Genomic DNA, 27,730 nt, shown 5'->3' with positions numbered 1-27,730 from the left:
GTTTGACCAGGCAGTTGAGGAACAGAATAAAGAGGGCACTGAAATAAAGCGACCCTGTGCATGTGGACCCATGGGCACACTGCCATCCAGAAGGCTCTATTTCCAGTTTTGTGCAATCTTCTCCATTCAAATTCACTAAATAAGCAGAGCTACTGAGCGTCTGACAGTCAAGTGCGATGCAGTTCTTACCCTAGAACAAACCAAACACGTGGACCGGGAGAAGAAATGTCTTTTATAACTCGTGGAAATGTTTAATGTACAAGAAAGTTTTTATTTTCTGGCGGGGCCAGTGAGGGATGGCTTCCTGGTTGTGTGAGATGGAGCCGAGTTCTGACTGGATGAGGTGGAACTGGGACGACTTGACACCTTGTGGCCAGCTCAGTGTTGGGTGGCTTTTGTGAACAAGGAGTTATTTGTAATGAAGAGTTTTCTCATCTCTCCTCAGATTTTTGCTATTTGCTTCCTACCCACATACAATGAATAAAGCCAACATACTCCACACTAACATAAACATAAAAATCACCTTGTTCTCTGAAGTGAGTGTCGGGATCTCAGCCAACAGCATCCTTTTCCTCTTCCACCTCTGCATGCTTATCGGTGGGAACAGGCCGAAGCCCACTGATCTCCCTGTTGGTTTCCTGTCCCTGACCCACCTGACGATGCTCATAGCTATGGGACTCATAGCCGAAGACATGTTTACATATCAGGGGAAATGGGATTCCACCACATGCCAAGCACTTATATATTTGCACAGGTTTTTCAGGGCCCTCTCCCTCTGTGCTACCTGTCTGCTGAATGTCTTCTGGGCCATCACCCTCAGCCGGAGAAGCTCCTGTTTAGGGAAGTGTAAACACACGTTTCCCCATCACACCGCATGCGCTCTTCTTTTCCTATGCATCCTCTACATGTCTCTTAGCAGTCACTTCCTAGTGTCCATCATCGCCACCCCCAATTTGACCTCAGAGAGCTTCATGTACGTTACTCAGTCTTGCTCACTTCTACCCCTGAGTTACTCCAGGCAAAGCACGTTTTCTGCTCTGGTGGCCTCCAGGGAAGCCTTTCTCATCAGTCTCATGGCCCTGTCCAGCGGGTACATGGTGGCTCTCTTGTGCAGGCACAGGAAGCAGGCCCGCCATCTTCACAGCACCAGCCTTTCTCCAAAAGCATCCCCAGAGCAAAGGGCCACCCGGACCATCCTGATGCTCATGAGCTTCTTTGTGGTTTTCTACATCTTGGACACTGTTATCTTCCACTGGAGAGTGAAGTTCAAGGATGGCTCAGTGTTATACTGTATCCAGATCATTGTGTCCCATAGTTACGCCACTGTCAGCCCTCTTGTGTTTATTTGCACTGAAAAGCGTGTAGTTAAAATTTTGAGGTCCGTGTGTGGCAGGACAGTAAACATTTGATTATTCAGCGGTGGGTATGGTCCCTTTATATAATCCAATATGTCATCAGAATTGTGGCTCGTGACAGAATGGGAGCATTCTGTGGCCTAAACTGTCATTTGAAAGCATCCCTTCCCTGTTGAACCTGTTTACTTTGTGTGTGAATGGCAGGTATATAAAAGAAAATAAAGCTGCATTCTCACTCAGATATCACATGAGGTTTCTATTTCTCAGTGGGTTTCCAAAGGAGATCTGTGAAATGACTCTTATTTGACCTGGGTTAGCACACTACTTTTCATTTTTCAACAAAGATTTAAGTTTAAGTTTTAACAGTGTGTGTGCATGCATGCCTCCCCTTCTGTGTGTACTTGAATGCAGGTGCTGATGGGGGCCAAAGATGTCGAGTACCCTGGATCTAGACTTACAGGCAGTGATGGGCCACCCAGTGTGGGTGTTTGGTAATTGAACTTGAGTCTTCTAGGAAGCAGTTTACTTAAGTGCTGAGCCATCTCTCTGGCATAGTCCGTTACTTTAAATATGTGGTAACTGTGGCTTTTTCAATAATTCAATGCCTCAGTTGTTTATATTTGGAAAAATACATAAGGCAGCATCATTTGGAGAAGAAATTATCACATGATCCAGGAAACACAACACACACACACACACACACACACACACACACACACACACACACACACCACGGAGCCAAAGTTATATGTAGAGAATCATACTGTGACCTGCATAATGATGCTCATTTAGCCAGATTTAAAATAGTCAAAGGTTGGAACAGCCACTGTCTAGAGGTGTCAGGATGTGGGATCAGATCACGGCCTCCCCATGCTAAGGGACATTGGTCAAACTTAGTCTATGAGGAACTTCTCAAGCATCTACCCGTGCCAGTGAGACACATGAGTCCACAGCACAAGCATGGTGAATTATTTACAAAAGACAGAGTTTAGAGGAGTTAATAGAGACCATAAGCAAAGTGCTTTATATGGGGTCAGAATATCCAAACTTAAATAGTACATCAGTCATAGATAGTTATTTCGCTGTAGTATGCCATGAGACCTGAGGGCTCATAGCATGCCTGTATATTTGAGATTAAGCCATACCTCCCCAGAGCACGCTGCATGCAGGGAACACACATTCAGCCACACACTTCACACAGCTGAACACACTCAGGGGCACACTTCACAGAGATGAACAAGCTCAGCTACACACTTCACACAACTGAACACACTCAGAAGCATACCTCACACAGCTGAACACACTCAGGGGGAAACTTCACACAGCTGAACACACTTAGAGGCACACTTTATACTACCTCCAGCTGAAAACACTCAGCCACATGCTTTACGTAGTTGAACACACTCAGGCACACTTCACATAGTAAAATGGTTATTTGTCACTCAAGGTGAGGAAATGTCACAAACCATGAACCCCACTCACACAAGGGTAACTGAAGGATGACACAGTGTCTATAGTCACAGCTTCCTGGCTCCATGCAGCACAGGGGGCTCTAACCCTGTGGCCTTGAACAGCTGAAGCCTTCACAGTTGCTCTACCAAGGAATGCTCAGGATTTTTCTGGATATTTCTTGCTCTGGGTGTGTTTTGGCCTCCTGTTCTACCCTCTAAGTCTTTCCTTCCTCTTTCCCAAGGTGGCCTTGTCACAGGGGACCTATTTCACAAATCCATGTCCTTTCTCTGTGACTTATACCCTTATGTATAGAACACCAACCCTTTCTCTGTGCATGATACAATAGGCCAACCCGGGGCCCCCACAGCATCTTCACTCCGAAGTTCTACGTTTGAGGAGCGTCTCTTAAACCATCTTGCTGATGTCAGGGTTGGTCTGTCTGTCCTGTCTCCTGACCACAAAAGCCATGCTGAACTAGGCAGATGTGAGCCAATGTGCCTGAGCTGGAAGGCAGGACAGGCTAGCAGATGCCTTAGAGTTTGTTTCCAAAAAGGGTTCACAACTTTGAGAGTGCTCTCTATAAAAGCGACACATTGGGCCAGAACTGCCACAGGCTTTCCTTCGCTAGACTTACTTTTGATGTAGAAGCTGAGCAGATGCAATTGGGTATGCTGCAAAGTCTGGGCATAGTGGACAAGTAGAGGGAGTTTTGTGTTTCCTGGTAAGCTGGTGCTCTTGAGTACATGAAATCAGGTCCCTATCTTTGGTCTGTGTTCTGATAATTTTCTCTTTTGCTACTGTGGAGTTCTACCTCCAGAAAATAAGGTTTTTCGTGATTTCAAAGTAGCAAATCCCTGAAGCCATGATGTCGAGAGTATCCCTGAGAACTCACAGCTGCTGGGCCTACCTCACTTTCCTAAGAGCTTTAGGTGTGCAGAGCTGCAGTGTCTGAAGTGACAGAGAACACCCACTTTACAAGTGATGAGATACAGAGCAAGTGAGATACAGTGAGAGATCTGTATAAGGACCAAGACTTTTCTCTTCTCTTCTCTTCTCTTCTCTTCTCTTCTCTTCTCTTCTCTTCTCTTCTCTCTCTTTTCTTACTTTCTTCTTTTATTTGATGAGCTAAAAAGGATTGAGTAAAACATGGCTATTCCATAGGAATAGCATGCTATATACCAAAGCTGAGATCTATGTTTCAGATTAGTTTGTGTATAGATTTTTATTTTATTTATTTGTGTGTGTGTGTGCACGTGTGTGTGTGTGTGTGTGTGTGTGTGTGTGTGTGTGTGTGTGTGTGTGGTCAGTTATATAGGAAGCTGTCCACGGAGGCCAAAATAGGGGTCAGGTCCCCTGCAGCTGCAGCCAGAGGCAGTTGCAAATTGCTTGATGTGGCTACAGGAACTGATACTGTGTTCTCTGCAGGAGCAGCATGTGCTCTTAATTGCTGAGCCTTCTCCCCAGCTCCCGGGCTGGGTTTTTTTTTTTTAAGAATTTATTTATTCTCTTATAGGGCATCCCTCCCTCTCTCTCTGCTTCTTCCAGGCACTTCCGTTTCTTAACAAATTCTGTTTGGAGTAAACACACATTCACTTCTATTTCAAATTGAGTTAAGCATATAGCACAGACAATTTAAGTTAGCTTTGTTTGTTTATTTGTTTAAAATATTTTTATTATGTTTTTAAACATATACATTTATATTATTACACATGAGTAACATAAACTACATACAGCAGGAAGAATCATGAGACAATCAGGAATAATATAAATGTTACATTCATAGTGATTTGGCCATTTGGATTTGGAAAACTTGAAGTAAACATCTTTCCTATCTTGTTGGGCCTAAATTTCTGAATGGAGATTAATACCTATCATATCTCATCTCTATTAACTTAAAACATCTATCTCGATCTAAAAACATCTTAACCCCTAACCTACTAAGCTTAATTGAAAGACTAAACTATCTGGTCTTCAAACCCATCAGAGACTTGAGAAGGGATAAAACTTAAATATCCAAGTGAACCCGGAGTCCAGGCTGGGGATTGTCTTTTTTAATGTGCGTACTGGAGACCCAAATTCAGACCATGCGCTTGCTCAACAGGTGCTCTTATCCACAGAGCCAGCCCCAGCCCCTTTAAGCTAGTCTTTTAAAGTACTTCAGCAAATACTCTATCTCATGTGAAGTACATGTATTGAACATACAGACACACACACACACACACACACACACACACACACACACACACATACACAGAGATGACATCTATTCTGTAAGTCTATAGACGTCACAAAAGGTCCCATGGACTGGTGACAGCGTGATCTATAGAACTTGCAGACTCATAAACTCTTATTGCCCCTTCAGTCATTTTCCTAGGAGCATCACAAGAGTCTCCAAGACATTGCATGTGTACAGAAAATTATCTCACCTTCTCTTTACTTTGTAAAAACTCCACTTTTTGCCCTTCCCCTCACTCTAGTAAGACTGGCACTTTAGAAATACATGTGTATGTTATAGAAAAACTTCACTTTCAGTGAGAATAATTCAGTAAAACTTATTTACTCAAAATGCTATTGCTATGTAGAGTGCTCAGTCTATTTATCTGGCAAAATGTTAACTCTTCTAATGATACAATAGAATTTTTACTTTAGGAAATTGTTTTTCGAAAATATGGACACCAGTCATTCACCATAGTTCTTTAGTGGAAACTCATGTTTATGAATTTTAAGGCTCTTTCTTCCCCTTAATGTTACAGTTACATGGTCTAAAAACTGTAAAATTGTTTCACCTTACAGCCTTGATTTTTAAATAATTCTTTTAATAACATTTCACTGGAAAATATGACAATTGTCATGTCCTTCGGCGTGTCAGAGGGCAGCTGTGTAGGCCTGGCTTTCTCCCTTTACATGGGTTGTGGGGACTGCCTAAAGGTCAAGCCTTCACACCCGCTGACCCTTTTGCCAGCCCGTAACGGTGTACCTCTTCTAGATCCAAAGTTGTGATCCTCCTGTCTCTGCCTTGTTGGCTACCTCACCGGCTCTGGATATAGGATGCTACTGTGAAAGTTAACGCATGTGTCCTAGGAGACATTCTTCCAGCAGGCCACTTGAAAAACTTCCTGGAATAAGTTTTAGACCCAGGACCGTTGAGTCTGGAGAAATAAAGATGTCAGAATCCTACGGCGACTGCTGCTCATGCTGGCGTGGGTGCTTTTCCTTCCGCTGGATTCATATGATGGGATGGCCCTGAAGCCATCTGTAGTTCTCTTTGAATGCACACAACCCACTCAGTAACTTAAAAGAGCAAATTGGAGCCTTGCTACACACCAAAAACATCACTCAGCTCCATGAGCAGTGATGTCACTGTCCGTGCCTTGACCCCATAACTTAGCCTGCAACTGCAAGAGGCAAGCAGAGCATCTGGAGAAAGTTGTGACATGTCCTTTCTACACTGGAGTCTGTCAAAAGTGCTGCTGAGAGGCTGCACGCTAACAAAATGCTGCGGATGGCTTAACAGGAGAGAATATTTGAAGCCGTGTAATGACAGAATATGAGGAGAAGTGAATAAACTGATGACAGAAATGTGTAAAAACATGAACAGATCCAAGTGTGGCGGCACATGCCTTGAATGCCAGCACTTGGTGTGAGGGGCAGAGGCAGGCAGAACTCGGTGATTTCAAGGCTAGCCTCATAGTGTAGAGAGTGAGTGACAGGCTAGCTAGGGCTACTCTTGGGGTAGAGACTGAAAGCAGAACGTTTAACGCCCAACTCTCTCTAGAATTATGTTTCCATCCATCCTAATTATTGACACAAGACATGAGTTGCTTCTTTATTCTGTTCAAATTCTAGGCTTGGGATGTTAATCACTCCATATGATATCATTGTAAGTGCTTTATTTTTCGGAAACAACTCTTTCCGTGTAGCCAAGGCTAGTCTTGAACTTACAATCCTCCTGCCTCCAACTCTGGAGTCATCACGTTGTTCAGACATCAAGAGTGTACCAGACTTGCTCGACGAAGGGCTTTAAGTACAGGTCACTGTGTCCCATTTTGTACCAGGGACACACTGCTTTTCACAACTGTGCCTCAGCTCTGTAGGAACTGACACAAAATTGCATTTTACTTGCAGTGTTTTCGGCCTGTTCCTGCCTCTGTTGATGAGAATGATGCTGATCACTCAGGCTCCTCACAGAGCAGAGCCCAGCTTGGCCTCCACCTCAGCTACGCTCCGTCGGCCTGAGGTCCCCTTGGCTCCCCAGCTCTGCCTCACACTCTCTGCATTTCATCCAATTTCTTTTTAAAATTCGCTTTCAAAGTTCACTCACACCTAAAATCCTGCCCCCAGGAATTTGGAAATACTGGAAAAATATAATCGACAGGAGCTCCATGGGCAGATGGGCCCAGGGAGAGGCTGCCCACCACACACTGCAGAGGGAGGACCCTCAGGTAAGCCAGGGAGCTCATGGGAGGACAAGGACTCCTGAATCCCAGAAGAGAGGCATCCTTGGGATGACATCAGTCAGAATTAAGTCTAAGGAGTAAAGTGAGAAAAGCTGGGGTTGTCTTTCCGGTGCAAACTTTCTGATCTCCCTCAAGTGTGGCAGGGGAGCTCAGACAAAGTTTGTGCCCAGCCCTCCCCAGATGCCTGTTATCCAGGATGAGGTCAGTAGGCAGGGATGATGCTCCATTGGGATGCCAGGTCTCCGTGCTCCCCAGCGGGAACTTGTCACCTTCAACAGACACTAAAGTTACAAACTTGAGAGATGCATTAAAGACTCCCTTCACTAAGCTGTGCAGGATCTCCTCAGGTGCAGAGTCCTCCCCTGTCACGTCCATCTGGGTAAGTGCTCTGCACCCAAATGCAGCATCAGAAGGATGTCGGGTCCCAGGCAGGCTGTGGGAGGAGGAGCACTAGGATGCAGGGACTTTTCAGCATCTGCAGGAGAGATGCTGAGCTCTGACAGACCCTCAGCACAGGGGACTGTGTTCTGTATGTGCTATGAGCATGTTTTCTTAGCGTACTCATTTGCTTAAAGGCTTTCAAAATCAATATAGAATTCACTTTATTCCTATGGACTAAATAATTCCCATGAATAATTGGGTAAGTTGTCTAGTTACATGCGTTTGATGGATTTCTTTATTCCTAAGACAAATTATCAGAGAACGGAAAGGTCTGGAGATCTCACTTTAATTAAACTTCCTCAGTTGTGTATCTATAGCTTTGGTATGCACGGTAGAGCAATTTTGAAGTAAGTTCTTCTGCAGTTTATGGTCTTAAAACGTCAAAAGTCTCTGTGAGGGACAGAGGCTGCAGATTTGAGGCCTCGTCCCACAGAGGGCGACCTCACAGGATTGCAATGTACCTTCTAGGGTTTGCTCTTGGTCACTATTCTCAATTCAATATCAGAAATCACAAATGAGTGGTGTCAGCCTTTAGCCTCTGCCAGCCTGGTGGGAAGTGTCACTGAAACCCATGAAAATGAGGTTTCTAGGACACTAACTATTAAATCACAGTGAACAGTGGCAGGTTCCATTCCCTGACTCATTGACACCAGCCATAGGGCATCCTGGGAAGAGGCACTTGTGTGTTTTGTCTTTTCTCTAAGTTCTCCCCATGTGCTGTGTGTCATTCTTTAAAATGGAAAAAAACCCACCCTGAATATTATTTTTCTTTGAGGAAACGTATGGACAGTGAACCCCACCCTGTCCTGCTGTCTTTATCTGGTTTTCTGGTTTTTCCCAAACCTCATCTCTTCATGAACCTGTGTGAGGAGAAGGCCAGAAGGAACTGGCCAACCTATCTTGTCACTGAGGCAGTGAGTGCCCAGGGAGGGAGGTCACAGCCACTTAGCTGGAAAGCCAAGCCTCTCACGAGGTGACTCTGAGTGATGAGGGAATCACGGTGTGCTGCAGCCCGGTCTGGGGTCCAGTGCTGTGGCTGGAGTCTGCCTTGCAGCTCCTCCAGGCCACCCGCTCTTGATGATTTTGGAGGTTGGTGTGGAAACACTGAGGGGGGGGACGTTCTCACTGACAGTGTGAGCTCGGAGATCCAGCGACAAAGGTGTCAGGATTTAGAATGCAATTCTCATGCAGTCTTTCTGAAGCAGCTGCCGTTCCTTAGCCCCAAGGCTCTTCATGATCTGCGCATCGCATTCCCACAGTTCATTTCTTTCTGGCATCTCTGAAAACTGTGCTGGCATCTGCTTGGCGATGGCCTTGCCTTCCCTGGTGTACCAGCCATCTCTCCCCAGTGTCTTTGTAGTTTTAATGTTGCGATTGTGCCAAAGGTAGACATCCTGCCTGAGTCACCTCACCCTCAAGCCATTTTCTTTAAGCAGGGCCAGTGTCACCTACCAAACCCCTCTATTTGATGATGCTATGGATTATGGGTTGTCTATGATTTGGGTAACTGTGGGATGACACAAATGCTAAAGTCACAGCTTCTTAGACTCAGGCAGCACAGGGAGTTTAATTCCTCTGCACTGAGAGCAGCCTTAGCCTTCACAACCAGCTTTAACTGAGAAAAAAGCACAGGTTCCTCTTTATCGTTTCTTGCTCTGTGCAAGTTTCCTTTTCCTAATCTGCCCAAATGCCTTCCCTTCCTTGTCTCCCTTATGGCCCTTCTAATGGGACCCACTTCACCAGCCGGCTTTCCCTGGTACTGTGTGCAGAATCTCATGTCTCCTGAAAGCAGCCTGCTCTGTTACATTGTGTAAAGTGCTATCACAGTGCATGTCACCTCAGGCTACCCCAGTCCCGTCACAGCTTACTTATCTGTTAGGTGAGTGACCCTGAAGTCATTCTGAAGATCTGAGAGTGTAGTGTGGGTCCTATGTCCTGGTTCCCTAACGCATGCTCAGCTAGGCAGATGGAAGCTGAGGAGGAGCAGCTGGGAGGAGGCAGGCTTCCTCCTTGTGGCTTGTCCTGAGGAGGGCTCACACTAACCAGAACATTTTCTGTAGAAATTATACATTTGCCTTGCTGATTCTTATTATGTAAGATTTAGATAAATTTGTAAGGTACATGTAATTTGTAGATAGTGGGTTGACTAGAGACATGTCTGTGTCTCTCCTGGCAAGCTGGTGTTCGTGCAGACAAGCAGTCATGTCGCTGTAAGTTTTCTCTTTTGCTATCGTGGAATTACACTTCCAGTAAGTAGGTGGTTTCAAAGCAGGAATCCCTGAAGCCGCTGTGATGTCGAGAACATCACTGAGGATTTACAGCCTCTGAGCCTGCCTGACTTTCCTATGAGCTTTAGGTTTGCCAGGCTGTGTTTTCTGAAGTGATGCTGAAAACAGCACAGCCTGTGCCCAGCTCTACAGAGCTGACAGCTCATTGCCAGGGCAGTCTGACAATATGGTGTGTTCATAAAGATCAAATTCCTTTTCTTTTCTTTTTTCTTTCTCTTCTTTTTCATCTGGTTAGCTCAGTGCAATTAAAGAAAACCACATTTCCAGAAATGGCATGAGAGAAGGTATTTTGGAGCTCCTTTGCTTCTTACTTAGCCAGTGCTCATAGACATGAGGTGCAAGATACTAGTTTAGACTCGACAGTTGCATTTTTCTTCCATGAAATAAGCACATAAACCATGCACTGGCCACTCAGTACACAAAGATGACAAAATGACATTCAGAGCATGTGCTCCTGGTGACATTTCTAAATGTAGTTCGTATTAAAACTTTTGTAAGTAAAGCTTGGAAACCATGGGGCCCTATCAGTCTCTCCCTTGTTTTCCTGGGTTATCACAGCACAACACAAATGTCTGAGTTGTTCAACATTGAGATAATGGCCGTTTTACCTGATCATTGGAAAATGGAACTGCCCCCAAACTACTGTTCTGACTCTTGTGACTGGGATTTGGAAAACAAACCTACAGGCTTTATAAAGAACCTCACAATACAAGGATAATAATCAAGCACCATTGATTTAATCAACACTCTACCACTATCTGGAATACAAGGTTTATAATCTTATAGACAACCATTTCTAATGATACTATAGACTTTCTATTTCAGAAAATCTACTTTGTTAAATGTTTTCACCAACTCCCTGCCTCACGTCTAAAGGCGCCTCATACTTGTGAATTTTATCCCCTTTGTCTGTCCTTAATATCTTCCATTACAATGTCACACACTCTAAATAAATATAAAACAATATCACCCACACCCTCGACTTTCAGTGATAAATATTTTTACACCAGGAATTTGTTTTTTAAAATTACATGCCACCATATGGGTAGTGTCTGTGCTGGATAGTTTTATGTCATCTTGAAACAAGCTAGAATTATTTTAAAAGAGGGAACCTTAATTGAGAAAATGCTCCTACCAGCCTGAACTGTAGGCAAGTACCTGGTTCGTTTCCCTGATTGATGACTGGTTTGATATGGACGGGCCCAGCTCACTGTGGACAGTGGCAGCCATGGGCGGGTGGTCCTCAGTGCTATAAAAAAAAAGTAGGCTGAGCAAGCTATAAGGCACAAGCTGGTAAACAGCACCTAACTCGCCATGGCCTCTCTATCAGTTCCTGACTCCAGCTCCCTGTCTTGAGTTCTTTCCTCAACTTCCCTGGATGAAGACCTACAAGTTGTGTGGTGAAATAATCTCTCCTCTCCTCAGCTTGCTTTTGGACATGGTATTTTATCACAGCAACAGAAACTCTAACCAAGACAGAAATTGGTAGTACGTTGTGGGGTACGATGAAACACCTGATCACGTGGTTTTGGAGGATTGTGGAAGGATTTGAAACCTTGGCCTGTGAAATACATAGAATGCTGATATCTTAGTGGATTATTCTGTGTGACCTTAGGATATAACGCTGAGAACGGACCAGATGATGGAGGCTTGTCTTAGGAAGTTCCACAGGGGAGTCTGATTCTTAAAGGTTCTATGAGGGTCATTCATAGTTTGAGTTAAGAACCATTAAAATGAAACCTTTGCCTTGCTGGAACAATTAAAATCTTCTGAAGCCCTCTCTCTGGTTCATCACGCAGACACTGTGGTTCAGGTGTTGCTGATCCTGCCAATCTCATGCAGGCAGCCAAAGCTGTCAAATTAAGAGTCTCTTAGGTGGTACTGATTCTGAAGGCATGAAGGGGTCATGGAGTGAAGCTGTAGCTTGGCACCATAGAGCTGCCTTAGAGTCCCAGCAGAGAGCCAAAGAGAGGCCACTGGTAAAGGTTCAACCCATTTACAGGGCAGATCCAACCAACTTGGCGGTGTCAGTATCACGGGACAACTACCAAAGACAGCAGCTGCTGCTGTAGGGTGAGGGCAACTTGAGCCTCGGAGACAAGCTTGTGTGTGCTGTGCAAGGCTTTACCAGCACTGTGGAAGAGCCCAGAAGATCACTAGTGAGTCCCAGGGGCCTGGCATTGAGATTTACACTGTTGAACTTCATTGAATTTGATTGTGACTGTGCCCTGCTTCTTTTGTTCTGGGCTAATATTTTCTTTTACTTTTACAGGGTCCCACAGTTAAGAGACTTTGAACTTTTAAAAGGATATTGAAGTTTTACAGAGACTTTGGCATTTTCAATAGACCGGGTATTTTAGAGAGTCTTTAAAAAGGTTAGAGAAACTATATTTTAGAGACTTGAATATTTTGGGGAGGATTTGAATGTTGAAAGAGACTTTGAAGATTTAAGGGAGATTAAACTTTTAAAGAATGTGGAATTTTTATGTTGTAATGCTGATATTAGTATAATATTTTCGGAATGAGAAACAGAGAGAGAGAGAGAGAGAGAGAGAGAGAGAGAGAGAGAGAGAGAGAGAGAGAGAGAGAAGATTATAGTGTAACAGTGATGTGTTTAGTGTCAAGTTGACAAGGGGTCAATTGTGCCTGCTGTTTTGTTTTTGTTTGTCAAATCGACACAAGTTAGAGTCATTTGGGAAGACAGCAGGGAACCTCAGGTGAGAAAATGCCCCTACTAGATTGGCCTATGAGCAAGACTGTGGTAAATTTTCTTGATGGGTGATCTATGTGAGAGGTTCCAGATCACTGTGGGTGCAGGCCCTGCGCTGGTGGTTCTGCATACTTATGATCGCAGACTGAGCAAGCCAGGAGGCCCAGCTGGTAAACACCATTACACCATGACCTGTGCCTAAGTTCCTGCCTTAAACTCCTCCCCCAATGACTCTGGAAAATGGATTATCAGCTGTAACATGAAATAAAGGCATTCCTACCTAACTTGGTTTTGCCCATGGTGTTTTAGTCAGTGTCTAATCAAAGAAATTGCAACAATTCAACAACATAGGCATTACACTTATTAATATAAACTTGGAGTTGGCATAAATAACAGGAATCTGGAGAAGTATCACAGCTCAATATGGAGAGAGGGACCATAGACTCCTGCGGAGCCTGTCTTTCAAGACCGAGTTGGACCACTTTCCTCAAGTTCTGTAATATGGGATAACCCAAGTCTGTTATAGCAGTAGCTCTATTTACCCCCTGACTTCTCATGCTGAAGGAGCAGGTCGTGGAATGTGTCAGCTCCTGCTGACATCTGCCCACTTTGCCCTGCTCTTGGAAGTGGCTCCAGAGTGAGATCAGAAACCTGGAAGATGCAGTTAGAGAGCAGCGCTCAAAGATTGACTTGTCCACCAGGGCTCTCTGGAAAGGAGTCCACTCCAGTGTTCTGCTGTTCTGTAATTTATTTATCTTTTATCTCCTCTGTTTCAGGCAGGGACGGAGCTAACCAGTCACTATGAGCTGCCTTACCTCTCTCAGAGCACAAACCTAGGGCACTGTGTGAGAAGATCACAGACAAAACATCCATAGAGACCATCAAGTGCCCAAACACTCCATGATGGTGTGCAAACATCATGTTATTGTGCACATGGTGTCTCCCTGATACAGGCACACTCTGTCCATATGCTCAAGAGGAGAGGACTGGAGCCTTAGAGTGTTCAAGGTCACACCTGGAGGAAACAGGGACTGTGAATGGAATGAGAAACAGCTGGTTCATAGGTCATCATCCCCAACATTTGCTACAGAAATATTTTAAGAAGTTTGGTTTTATAATAAACAAACAGAGTAAAGACAGACCTGACTAGAATCAGTGCATACTCAATCCACGGGACCTTTTTCATTGGGAAGGGCTGGTTTCTTATTTTACACAATCCTTACTCAGACTCACCAAAAATAGGAAAACTCTGTTTATAATGTAGCTGGCAATCAAAGTGTTGTGGATGAAAACCAAGTAAGATGCTTCACCTGAGCCAGTAAAACCAAAGCCTTCAAAATAAGAAAAGACAGTTTGTGCTGGGCCCAGTTTTTAATGCTGAAGGAGCTCACACACTGCTGCAACCGCCATGGGACACAGGATCCAGCCGTGGCTCAGAAACTTATGGCACACGAGAGTGTGAGCATGCTCTGTGGGGTGCAAGACATGACTGAGGTCTCCAGTGGAGTAAGGGCACGTGGGCATCTGCATGTTTTCCTGAGGGCGCAAGAGTGGTCTAGGAGCAATGTGTGCAGTTTTGCTCATGGTGAGTCATTGTTTTTCTCTTGTTCCCAGCCACTGTTTGTTTCCACATAAGATGACTAAGCACAGCCGACTCCACATGAATTCCAACATAAGGAACACCTTTTTCTCTGAAATTGGCATTGGGATCTCAGCCAACAGCTTCCTTCTTCTCTTCTACATATTCAAGTCCATGCATGGGCACAGGCCCAGACCCACGGACCTGCCCATTGGTCTCTCGGTCCTAATCCACCTGTTGATGCTGCTCACCATGGCATTCATTGCCACGGACATTTTCATTTCTTGGAGGGGATGGGATGACATCGTATGTAAATTCCTTGTCTTCCTGAACAGAGTTTTGAGGGGCCTCTCCCTTTGTACCACCTGCCTGTTGAGCGTCCTCCAGGCCATCATCCTCAGTCCCAGAAGTTCCTGTTTAGCAAAGCTCAAGCATAAATCTCCTCATCACATTTCCTGTGCCCTTCTCTTTCTGAGTGTCTTCTACATGTTCGTCAGCAGTCACCTCTTAGTGTCGATTGTCGCCACACCTAATTTGACTTCGAATCACTTTATGTATGTCACTCAGTCCTGCTCTCTCCTACCCATGAGTTACCTCATGAAAAGCACGTTTTCCACACTGCTGGCCATCAGGGAAACCTTTCTTATTAGTCTCATGGTCATCTCGACTTCGTACATGGTGGCTCTCTTGTGCAGGCACAGGAAGCAATCCCACCATCTTCACAGCACCGGCCTTGCTCCAAAAGCATCCCCTGAGCAAAGGGCCAACAGGACCATCCTGATGCTCATGAGCTTCTTCGTGCTGATGTCTGTCTGGGACAGCATTATCTCCTGCTCAAGAACCATGTTCCTGAATGATCCAACATCTTACTATATCCAACTCTTTGTGGCCCACAGCTATGCCACAGTCAGTCCTTTTGTGTTTATGAGCACTGAGAAACATATAGTTAACTTTTTGAGTTCTATGTGTGAGAAAGTGATAAACATTTGATTATCCATGCTGGGCAAGCTCCTTTAAGAGGAGCCCGTGTACTGGCATCAGAACTGTCAATCATGGCATGGTGTCTACGCACTTTGGCATACATGAAAATATGAAGTTGTGGGGTTTTTTTCTCTTAAAATTATTGACTGTAACCCATGTGGTGGCAAACATGTAACACAAAATTAAACCACATACCCTTTGAGATATGAAAAGAACATTTATTCATTTTATTTTATTTCGCGAGGAGTCTTTGAGGCAGTCCTGTGCATGGCTCTTACACATCATGGCCTGGGATAGCTCATGCCGCTTTTAGTATGTGAACACTTCTAACACTTTTCAATATTTCAATCTCCTCTTTTATAGCTTTATTGACAAATTAAAGAAGGAAACATTTCTTGCCATAAATAGTCATATGATCCAGAAAGAAAAGGAATTATCCCCATAACTTCCAATACAGAACCCTGTGTAAGAAGCCCCACAGTGGCTTGTACAGCAATGCTAACAATGACAGGATTTGAAATTCCCAGAGATGGAAACAACTGTCTAGAGTCATCAGAGCACATGACCAAAACACAGGCTCTGCGTGGTACAGGATACTGCTCAATCTTAGAGGACAGGGCAGGTTCTAGCACAGGGTACTGCAGTCTGGAGCCAGGAAAGCAGGAAATATCCTCACCACACTGGCTTGAACCCTTGAGGTTCAAGACTCTACCCCGCATCTCTTCTGAAACCCAATTCCTCCCCCACCTCCTGTCTGTGCTATAAATAGCTTGTGGAAAATTCTGTGGCTAGGGAAAACATTTATAGTTATGAGGCAGTTTAGCAAACTTTATTGAGAACGTTTAATGAGCCAACCAAACATATGTTACTCTAGATTGCTGTGCAGGTGGGCACACCAAGCTTTGTTTAAGTTAACTTAGGGCTTCTGATTTCGGAGTGATGTCCTCTGGGCCTATTGTTTCCATATAATAAATTGCTTCCTGGCTTCAGCTTGGAAGCACCATCCCTTGGTTGTTTTCTGCAACAGTGGAACATAGACAAGCCATGAAATTGCTATGCAAAGTAAGATAACTCAGTGAGAGAAAAATAAGTATTATGTGCATTGATTGACAGAGAATGGCGCATACAGTAGTGAGACTCAGAGAGACAACATGCAATGCCATTTTAGAGTGAGATTTTTCTTTCTTTCTTTCTTCCTTTTTTGGGGGGGCGGCTTGTTGGGCAGAATTTTACTTCATGGAAAAGCAAATGGTGAGGATGCATGTAGTAATGGGACACAACAACGTATGTTTTCACTAGCATTCAATTGTGTGTCAGGAATGTTCAAGTGGCATCTGTATATGTTTTGTGTGCTTCCTCATAATAAAGACATACTATCTTCATGACACAACCACAGTGTCCTCTCTAGTCCCCATGACATTCAGTGAATAAAGGATTCTCTGCACAACAAAGACCTGAGTTTACATGTCTAGCGTCCACGTAACTGTCCAGACCAGCGTAATAAGTTGAACTCTGACTTCTACATGCATACCATGATGCATAGCTGTCTATATTCACACACACACACACACACACACACACACACACACACACACACACCAGAAATTAAAACATTCAACCTAAAGTTAAAAAGTGACAAGAATGCACATTTTCAATAATACAATCTTGTAGCAAATGTGTCCCCAATGGGATGTGAAGGCAGTTCTCTGCTGGACTGAATCTTGTTCTCTCTCAGTCTCTCCTGGAAAGCGTAGCTCCTGCTGGAGATTCTGCCAGCGGATGTGCTGCTCAGCCCTGGCACTCAGGTACACAGGCAGCTCTGCTGGATGAAGTTTCCTGTGAGCGCAAAACTCCAAATGTGAATAGCAGATCAGTCATGCAAAGCTTTGATATCAGTCAATGCTGGTAAGACATGAGCTTTTACATTAGTAATAATATATCAAACCCTGTCACATGTGTACATAGAGGGAATATCTTGAGTACTCTATGGATGCGTTGTCTGTCATTTAAAAATAGCCTATGGCCGGGCTAGAGAGATGTATCAGAGGTTAAAAGCACTGAGTGCTCTTTCAGAGGTCCTAAGTTCTATTCACAGAAACCACATGGTGGCTCACAACTATCTATAATGTGATCTAATGCTCAGTGACCACTGGGTCAAGGCAGGAAGAAAGAAAGAAATTAAAGGCTTCTGAGAATTCAATGAAAATGAATGCACAACGTACCCCAACTTTTGGAGCACAGTGAAAACGGGAGTAAGAGGAAAGCTCACAGCACAAAGTGCTTCATAAAGAAATCAGAGAGAGGGCCTCTTTCCCATCTTGCCAGACAGTCAGTGGAAAAGCCGAGGAGCCGTGCAGCCAAGAAGGCTGGTGATAACGCTGCTGCCCCTGGTGCCCCCGCCGCTGGTACAGCCAAAAAGGGTGACCCTAAGGTTAAAAAGCCCAAGAAAGGGAAGCCCCATTGCAGCCTAAACGCTATCCTGGTTAGAGGAATTGGCAGGTACTCTGGATCTGCAATGTACTTCAGAAAGACCTCCTACAAAAGGAAACACTCAGCCGCAAAGTCCACTGTTGAAAACAAAGAAGAAAAAGGAGAAGGTCCTTGCTACTGTCACAAAAGCAGTCTGTGGTGACAAGAATGGTGGCACCCGGGTGGTGAAGCTTTGAAAAACGCCTAGGTGTCATCCTACTGAAGACGAGCCTTGGAAGGTGCCGAGTCACGGTAAAAAGCCCTTCAGTCAGCACCGTGAGAAAGTTACATGCCAGCATCACTCCTGGGACCGTCTTGATCATCCTCACTGGGCACCACAGGGGCAAGAGAGTGGTTTTTCTGAAGCAGCTGGACGGCAGCTTGCTACTTGTGACTGTACCTCTTGCCCTCAACAGAGTTCCTCTGTGAAGAACACACCAGAAGTTTGTCATCGCCACATCTACAAAAGTTGGTATTAGCGAGGTTAAAATCCCCAAACTTCTGACTGACCCTTACTTCAGAAGAAGCAGCTGTGCAAGCCCAAGCAGCAGGAGGGCGAGATCTTTGACACTGAGAAGGAGAAATATGATACTGCAGAGCAGTGCATGGCGGATCAGAAAACTGTGGACGTATAGATTTTGCCGAAGATCAAAGCTGTTCCCCAGCTGCAGGGTTACCTGCGATCTCAGATTTCCCTGACAAACGGGGTGTATCCTCCCTCACAAACTGGTATTCTAAGTTGCTAACAACCTAACTAAACAGCTTTGTACCTTAAAAAAAATAGAGATTTCATACTAGCAACTTAATAGCACACCTGAAAGCTCTATAACAAAGAGAAGCAAATACATCCAATAGGAGTGGACGACAGGCAATAATCAAACTCAGGGCTGAAATCAATAAAATAGAAACAACAAGAACAATTTAAAAAAATCAATGAAAGAAAGAATTGGTTATTGGAGAAAATAAGCAAGATAGACAAACACTTATCAAAACTAACTAAAAAGCAGAGACAAAAATATCCAAATAAACAAAGTAAAAAAAAAAATTAAAAGGATGACATAACAACAGACACCAAGGAAATCCAAATAACCAGTAGGTCATACTTCAAAAACCTGTACTCTACAAAGTTGGAAAATCTGAAAGAAATAGACAAATTTCCTGATAGATACTACTTTCTGAAGTTAAATCAAGATCAGATAAGCAATTTAAATAGACCTATAACTCTTAAGGAAATAGAAAAGTCATTAAACATTACCAAACCAAAAAAGCCCAGGGTGGTATGGTTTTAGTGCAGAATTTTTCAGACTCTCAGAGAGGAACTAATGCTAATGCTCTTCAAATTATTACACAAAAGAGAAGCAGAAGGGACATTGCCAAATTTATTTTATGAGGCCACGGTCACTCTGACACCCAAACCAGGCAAAGACTCAACCAAAAAAGAAAATTACAGACCAATTTTCCTTATGGTCAATAATTCAAAAATACTCAACAAAGTACTTGTAAACCAAATCCAGGAGCACATCAAATATACCATCTACCATTGTGGGGCTTTGCTAGGCAGACGTCTTGAGTCGGCTACTCTCAGGAGAAGCCAGTTTACCTGCACTGGAAAGAGGAAGCAGCACTCTCTCCTGTCTCCAGAAAGTGACCATAAAATCCCGTTTGGAGAAAAGGTGTGACTAACTGGGTTCTGCTCCTTCCTTCCACAAGACACTTCAAAGCAGCCTCTGAATTAACAAGAAGTCCGGCTCTTGAGACAGGCTCTCTAGGTGTTTACTACAAACAAACGGCGTATCGGGGACTGGCCTCCCTTTTTACAACACAGGGCTTTAAAAATCCAGGATCCCTGAGTAGGGGGTGCTTTTTGTCCTTTTCCTCTGTCCTTTGGGCCCCAAGACTTTTGTCCTTTTCTCCATTTTTCCTGGCTTTTTCTTTATTTCCCTTTTTGTTAGCTTGGCTCAGACTCTCGCCTCTAAACTGAATGTATATATAAGAGTTAGTAAGTGAATTAAAACCTAGTTCTTTGTTTCTTTGTTGTCTTATTCTGACAAAGCAAGCTTGGCTACCCTGCATTCCCTCAAGCCCTGGGCTCCTTTCCCCTCCTGGGAGAGACCAGAAGCGGAGGTTTGTCCCTGCAGAAGAGGGTGGGAACCTGAGGTCCCTTTCCCATCCCCCACCCTCCCACCCCACCCCTGCAGCAGTGGAGGATCCTCCCCTCAGACAGCATGAGAACCTGGCTCTCCCCACCCACCTCTGTTGGATTCTCAGCCGAATGTGCAACGGGACCTCGGATCTCGGATCTAGGAACAAGCCTTTGCCCAGCCAGCTTCCCCAGAGCTTGGAGGAGTGGAGGCAGGAACGCCTGGCTAGCTTCCCAGGGACATCAGAAGGCTGAGAGAAAACACCATTGGGGGGCGTAATTCAACAACCCATGACCAAGTAGGCTTCATCCCAGGAATTCAGGGTGGTTCAAACCATGAAAATCAGTCAATGTAATCCACCATATATACAAACTGAAAGAAGAAAGACCACAGGATCATCCTATTAGATGCTGGAAAAGCCTTGACCAAATCCAACACCCCTTCATGATAAAAGTCTTGGAGAGGTCAGGGATACAAGGTACACACCTCAACATAATAAAGGCAACACACAGCAAACCTGTAGCCAACATCAAATTAAACAGAAATTCCACTAAAATCTGGAACAAGACAAGGCTGTTCATTCCCTTCATATCTATTCATATAGTACTTGAAGTCCTAGCTAGAGCGATAAGACAGCTAAAAGAAACCAAGATGATACAACTGGAAAGGAAATAGTCAAAGTATCATTATTTGTAGATGATAGGATAGTCTACATAGTGACCCTAAAAATTCTTCAAGGAAACTTATAGCTAATAAACACCTTCAGTAAAGTGGCTAGATACAAAATTAACTTAAAAAAAAATCAGTGGCCGTCATGTATACAAATGCACTGAGAAAGAAATCAGGGAAACGTCATCCTTCACAATAGCCACAGATAATATAAAGTATCTTGGAGTAATTCTAACCAAGCAATTGAAAGACCTGAACGACACTACCTTAAAGTCTTTGGAGAAAGAAATTGAAGAAGATATACATAAGTAATACCAAAAATATCAGAAGATGGAAAGATCTACCATGTTAAGGGATCAATAGGATCGACATAGTAAAAATGGCCATCTTACCAAAAGCAACCTACAGATTCAAAGCAATTCCCATCAACATTTCAACAAAGAACAATACTCAATTTCATATGGAAAAACAAACCAACCCAGAATATCTAAAGCAGTCCTGTACAGTAAAAGAACTTCTGGAGGTGTCACCATTCTTGATTTCAAGCACTACTACAGAACTATAGTCATAAAAACCACATGGTATTGGCGTAAAAACAGACAGGTTGGTCAACAGAGTTGAATCAAAGGCCCAGATATACATTCATACACCTTTGGACACTTGATTTTTGATAAAGAACCAGAAATATACAATGGGAAAATAAACATCTTTAACAAATGGTGTTGGTCTTACTGGCTGTTGGCATGCAGAAGAATGCAAATAGATCTATTCTCTCACCATGCACAAAACTCAACATAAAACCAGATACACTGAACCTGACAGAAGAAAAAAATGGGAAACTGCCTTGAGCACATTGGTACTATTTTCTAATTCTAATACCTGACTATTTGAGGGTTTCCCTAAAATGACTGCTTTTTTTTTTGACAAGGTCTCTGTGAGGATCCCAGGCTGCTCTTGACTACGTATGCTCCTGCCTCCCTCTCCTGAGTCCTGGGTGAGGGTGTGTGTGCCATGCCTGCACGAGAGATTGAACCACAGCACATAGAGTTCCACTCAAAGCACAGCCTCCTCCTGATGCCACCAGTGAGAATGAGGTGGCCATTCCTGTTCCTCAGAGACTGGGGTCCAGTCAGACATGGCTTCAGCCTCAGCTATCTGCCACCTGACTGTGACCACCTCAGCTATGAGCTCTGCCTCTACTTCTCCGTTTTCACGCCACTTCTTTTTAGATTCACTTTTAAAATTTACTCACACCTTGAATTCTGAAACAGATTTCAGAATCCATGGAGCACAAAATCAACACTAAATGGAAACCACATACTTTGTGGGGTGAGTTGCCTCAGGAGGAGGGTTGCCTGTCACACAGTGTGGGGAAGCAGACTCAGAACCATGGGAAATCATGGGGGGCCCAGGAGTTCTCATCAAAGACTAGAAGCATCACAGTGAATAAAATTGGTCCTAATTAAGTCTAAGGAGTAAAGTGAGAAAAGTTATGGTTGTCTGTACGTCATAAACTTTCTGATCTCCTGTAGGTGTGGCAAGGGAGCACAGATAAGCGTTGTGCCCAGGCCCTCCCCAGATGACTGTTATCCAGGATGAGGTGAGTAAGATCAACAGGCAGGGAAGATGCTCCCCTGGGATGCCACATTTTCAGAGCTTCCCAGTGGAAACTTCTCACCTCTGACAGACATGAAAATTACATGCTGCAGGGATCCATTAAAGATTCCCTTTACTAAGCTGTGCAGGATCTCCTCAGGCGCAGAGTCCTCCCCTGTCACGTCCATCTGGGTAAGTGATCTGCACCCAAGTGCAGCATCAGAAGGCGGTCAGGTCCCAGGCAGGCTGTGGGAGGAGGAGCCCTGGGATGCAGGGAGGTTTTCAGCATCTGCAGGGGAGATGCTGAGCTCTGACAGGCCCTCAGCACTGAGGACTGTGTTCTGCACTGGTAAGGAGTATGTTTTTTTTCCTTAGGATATTTCCTGAAACTCCTAATATTAGTTAATCTTTCATTGGAAACATCAATGTTTAATATTTACATTTTGTTTTAATTAAATGACTCACAATGAAGAACTACATCAATGTTCCTTACATGTATATCTTAGTGATTCAAATTTATGTACCTATTATTTTAAAACTTGATACTTTTCATTTCATATCGTCATTAAAATCCTTCCTTTTACTTTTGTTACAGTCTTAACTGAAACAAAACTATTTATGACATAAGTCACTCTGTATTTGGAGTAATTATAAATAATTCTGGTGTGTTTGGAAGGAAGTCTCCTTGATGTATCAACACCATCTAGTAGAGGACAACCTCACATTACTTTGAGGTTCCCCCAATATTTCCTCCTGCTGTCTAAAGAGCCAGGACCCACAATCCTCCAGGAGTCTGAGAGAACAACTTGGGTGTGCATCAGTCTTTCCAGTGTCCTAGTCAGAGATTTCAGGGTGTCAGTCAAGCCTCGTCCTGTCTGCTCTGGGCTTGGCTTTCAGACTTTCTCAGTCTATCCCTTTTCATAAACCCGTCAGAACAGACAGACATGAGCACCCATCTTTCTTGCTCCTAACACCAGTGATTAAGATGAAGGCGGAGAGTCAGAGCTGTGCAGCAGAGAGCTGGGCTCGGCCACTATTTCCTCACTGAGCTGACAAGGCAAGGGGAGTTTGCAGCAGGCTGTGGGTGTCCTGGGCTGACAGCTGGGTCAAAAGAGCACTTCACTCTCCTGTTCTTTCAGGGTGCATGTAAAAGTATGGGTCAACATCCTAGCTACAAGCCTGTACCCTGAGAGGTACCCACACTCATTTCAGTTAAAAATTTGTGGGGGATTAATCGTCAAGATACTCTGATGACTTAGCTATTGTTTCGTAGCCCAGATGATCTCCAGGCATTTGCCCTGGCATTTCTGCAGTTCCTGTACTTTATGGCCTCTCTGGGCACAATGCTGACATCTGCTTGGTGGTGGCTTTCTTTCCTGGTACACCAGCCGTCTTCTTGAGTCTTCCTCACTTTCCAGATCTGTCCGTTAAACCGTTTTCTCTTCTGACTCTCACATGGGACCAACTTCCCAAACCCATGTCACTTCTTCTGTGACTTACTGCTACATATAGAGGATGTCAGGTACCTATGAATCAACCTGTGCCTTCCTTGTGTGAAATGGATTTGGGCTCATAATACAGGAGGCTTCAGAGGGCAGTCACCCTCGTCTGACTGAGGTATATGTCTTGAATGATCCTGCCGAGAGTGGAGGGTTTCTGTCCTGTCCCCTGACTTCCTAGGCTTCTCTCCTGGGCTGATGTGAGGAAAGAATTGGGGGAAGAGTGTAGAGGATCCCTTTCCAGTGGTTTGCAAGGGGTTCATCTTCACCAGAGTGCTCCCCATGAAATGACTGCCGCTATATATAGTTGTATAGTTTTATATATAGTTACCATATACATTTCTTTATATCATGTGTAATTTAAAGACACACGGGTCTGATTTGTATCTGACTGACAAAAGTGGGGTGCAACATTAGGAGATAGCAGGATGGCTGCAGAAATTTGTCTGTGTCTCTCTTAACCAGGTGGCACTTGTCATGATAAGATGGCATGTCACCTTCTTGGTGTATCTTCTGGTTCAAGGAGACTTCTGTGATGTTTACCTCTAGAAAAATAAGGTTTCCCAATGGTTTCAACGCCTGCCTCATCCACTAAAGTCATGGTTTTGTGAGATTTTTTCCCATTTTTCCCAAATCATGGCTTTAAAACTACAGTGAAGATAATAGAGTTGCCCTTGTTGCAGATGGTGGAAGTGTAATGCTCCCAGAGTTTTGCAGTGAGCTGTGTGGAAGGTTTGAAAACTTTCTCTTTCTCCTCCTCCTCCTCTTCCTCCTCCCTTGCCTCTTCCTCCTCCTCCTCCCTTCCTCCTCCTCTTCTTTCCTGTTTTGTTTTGTTTCTGAGTTCTATTGAAATTCAGATTAGGTAATCAAACCTATATATTATATAAAGAACATGGCAATCCAGAGGGAATCACTGAGTAAAACTTATTTAAAATTCTATTGGTATATAGGACTCAGTATATTAACCTTGTAAAGGTTTAACTTTTTCTAATGATGCTTTACTCTTTTACTTTAGAAAATCTCCATTTAATTTCTTTTTAGATTTATTTTTGTTATGTTAGATTTCTTGTTTTTGCTGCATGTATTTATTTGTCCTGCACACATGCCTGTTGTCTGAGGACCTCAGAAGCTTTAGAGTTCTCTGGAGCTGGAGTTACAGATGGTTTTGAGATGCCATGAGAGTAGTGGGAACTACAGCTGGGTCCTCTGTAAGAGCAGCAAGTCTCCCATTTTTAAAGTCTGTAACTGACTATCTATCTTAGCTCTGATTTCTTTTTTTCATTTTATGTATTTTGTGGAGTGGGGTAGGGTGTGTATGTCACAGAACACATCTTGGGGGTCACAGGATACTCTTCGGAACTGACTCTTCCCTTCTGGACTATAAGTCATGGGGATCAATTCAGTTTATGATGCCTGGAGGCCAGCATTTCTGCACACTGAGGCTCCCTACAGTCCTCTTGCTCTGAGCACTTGGCGGGTGCTTCAGATTTGGTAACCAGGACACTTCTGCTTTTCCTTCATATCTCACATTACAGATAAAATCATCTTATATCATTGATATTCAAATGATAATTATTTTTTTTTACTGTGTGACTAAATTTTTTATATTATTACGTAATTGAGGATTGTGATACTTGAATTAAAGTAAATGCTTGTATTGCATGAGAAGGAATCTGCCATTACGTCTTCTGGTGTACATCTGAGTCTCAGGCCGCTTGAGTCTGAGAAACATCACTGCGTCCACAAGGAGGTCTGAAATCCTTGATGCCCTTGCAGCCCATCTTCCAGTATAGGTTGGATAACTCTGCTTTCATTAATACGTTACATTGGAAATGGCACTGAATCTATTGCAATTCTAATTCTATTTCTATTTCCTTATTTTCACTTGCTGAAGGAGAAAATATCCTGGACCATGTTCCTGGCAGCCTCTGATTACCAGACACTTCTCACAGAGGCTTTTGTTCTTCTGTGACATCAACACATGTCTCAGATTAAGTTACAAAGTGGGATTCACAGAGAAGGCCTAACACGCTACCAGATCACTCTCAGAAGGGATTGCCCAGGTAGTCTACCACTTTCATATTTAATCTTCTCTGTTTCAGGCCAATACAGACTGGTCAGTTGTTTTTTAAACTGCATCAACTCTCCTAAGCATAAACATAAGGCTCCTCATGAGAATAAAGCCACCAGCCTACACTCCCACAGAGTTCATCCCGTACAGGAAACACTGCTGACCTTGGTATGTAGACTTCATCTTCTTACACACTAAGGGTCTCCATGACACAGGCACACACTGTTGATATGTTTTAGAAGAGGTGACAGCAGCTCAGACCCAGACTTCTCATGGTCACATGCAGAGGAAATGGCAGATTGTGCGTGGGCTGTGAAGAGCCTGGACTTAGAGTTCCCACTTCTCAGTGCTCCCTACAGAACCTCATGAAGAGCACTAGGTCTGCAGTAAATGAGCAGAACAGAGAGAGAGAGAGAGAGACTGCAATAAAATGGCTCAGTCTGCACACGCCAGGGACACTGTTTAATGTCTCATTTCTACTTATTTGCAATGCTCATTGAACTTTGTCAAAACCTGTAGGGCTGTCATGTGCCTGTCAATCAACATGCTGCAGATGAAAGACATGGCTTTTGCTTCGGGAAACCTCAAGTACGAAACAGTAGAAAAAATATTTCCATGACACATGACAATGTTTAATATTGGAGAAAGCTGATATGCTGATGGGGAAATGAACGTTGGAACAGGGGAGAGAACACTCTGAGGTGGAGGTGAGTGACCGTAAGTGTATTAAGGCTGCACTGTGAAACATGGACACATCTTCCTGAGAGCAGCGGTGCCACCATTGTCTGAAGTGGATGAGCAAGCTCGATTTGTGATAAGAAACCTTGCTGTCCTCCCCCCACAGTCCCTACCTGCTTCTTTCAGGCTTAAAATGAGTAAGATCAGCGAACTGTCCCATTACACTAAAATAAGAAACATTCTTTATGCTGAAGCTGCAATTGGGATCTCAGGCAACGGCTTCCTTCTTCTCTTCCACATCTTCATGTTCATTCGTGGCCAGAGGCCCAGACTCACGGATCCACCCATTGGGCTCTTGTCCCTAATCCACATACTGATGCTGCTAGTCATGAGTTTAGTAGCTACAGACATTTTCATGCCATGGAAGAGATGGGATGACACCACGTGCAAACTTGTTTTCTTCTTGTACAGGTGCCTTAGGAGCCTCTCTCTGTGTGCCACCAGCATGCTCAGCATCCTCCAGGCCATCACCCTCAGTCCCAGAAGCTCCTGTCTAGCCAAGTTCAAACATAAATCTCCATACCATATGCTAGGTTGCCTTCTTTTCTTGAGCATCTTCTTTTCATCCGTTAGCAGTCCCCTCTTAACATACGTAACTGTCGCCCCTAATTTGACTTCACCTACTTTTACATACATCACTCAATCTTGCTGTCTTCTGCCCATGAGTTACTCTGTCCTCTACACGTTTTTTATACTGTTGACCTCCAGAGATGCCATCTTTGTAGTTTTCATGGTCCTCGCCAGTGTGTACATGGTGACTTTCCTACGCAGACATAAGAAACAGTCCCAGCTTCTCCACAGTGCCAGCCTTTCCCTCAAACCTTCTGCAGAACAAAGAGCCACACAGAGCATCCTGTGGCTCATGAGTTTCTTTGTGGTGATGTACACCATGGACAGCATTATCTCCTACTTAAGAAGTACAGATGATGGTCTGACTTTGCATTGTGTCCACGTTCTCACAGCCCATGGCTATGCCACAGTCAGTCCTTTTCTTGTCCTCAGTACTGAAAAGCATATAATTTACATTTTCAGATCACTGTTTGGAAGGATGGTGAACGTCATATTACTCTGGGATGGATAAGCTCCCTTAAGAGGACCCGGTGCACTACCTTCAGAGCTATGTAGTGTAGTTATCATGAGCTTTGGGTTAAATGAAAATACAGAGTTGTCTTTTTGCTGTTATTAAACATATTTATTGTCTAATTTGTGGATTGTGTTCATAAAAGAAAATCCAAATGCCAGCTACGTAAGTGCTTTGTATGTCCCAGTCCCATAAAGTGACTG

At 43.9% G+C, this 27,730-nt stretch overlaps 3 protein-coding genes and 1 pseudogene across 4 annotated transcripts; all 4 read left to right on the top strand.

Annotated features, from left to right (window-relative positions):
• Positions 1–476: 476 nt before the first annotated feature.
• On the top strand, positions 477–1,409 carry LOC311588349 (vomeronasal type-1 receptor 44-like; the record flags this gene model as incomplete). The annotated part of the gene is made up of 1 exon (XM_084765925.1): positions 477–1,409. One exon carries the CDS (start codon positions 477–479, stop codon positions 1,407–1,409), a length of 933 nt encoding a protein of 310 aa, XP_084622051.1.
• Positions 1,410–14,339: 12,930 nt separating this feature from the next.
• LOC311588155 (vomeronasal type-1 receptor 94-like) lies at positions 14,340–15,272 on the top strand (the record flags this gene model as incomplete). Its single annotated transcript, XM_084765637.1, has 1 exon — positions 14,340–15,272. The coding sequence occupies one exon, from the start codon at positions 14,340–14,342 to the stop codon at positions 15,270–15,272; it is 933 nt and encodes a 310-aa protein (XP_084621763.1).
• Positions 15,273–17,472: 2,200 nt separating this feature from the next.
• LOC311588154 (large ribosomal subunit protein eL6-like) lies at positions 17,473–18,478 on the top strand (annotated as a pseudogene). Its single transcript has one exon. The product of its transcript is annotated as a large ribosomal subunit protein eL6-like (transcript).
• Positions 18,479–26,579: 8,101 nt separating this feature from the next.
• On the top strand, positions 26,580–27,527 carry LOC311588153 (vomeronasal type-1 receptor 54-like; the record flags this gene model as incomplete). The annotated part of the gene is made up of 1 exon (XM_084765636.1): positions 26,580–27,527. One exon carries the CDS (start codon positions 26,580–26,582, stop codon positions 27,525–27,527), a length of 948 nt encoding a protein of 315 aa, XP_084621762.1.
• Positions 27,528–27,730: the final 203 nt, after the last annotated feature.

This window comes from Acomys minous, assembly GCF_964271855.1.
Source record: "Acomys minous genome assembly, chromosome: 17".
Classification (NCBI taxonomy): domain Eukaryota; kingdom Metazoa; phylum Chordata; class Mammalia; order Rodentia; family Muridae; genus Acomys; species Acomys minous.
The sequence above is the reverse complement of the archived record's forward strand: the minus strand, read 5'-3'. Positions and strand labels throughout refer to the sequence as shown.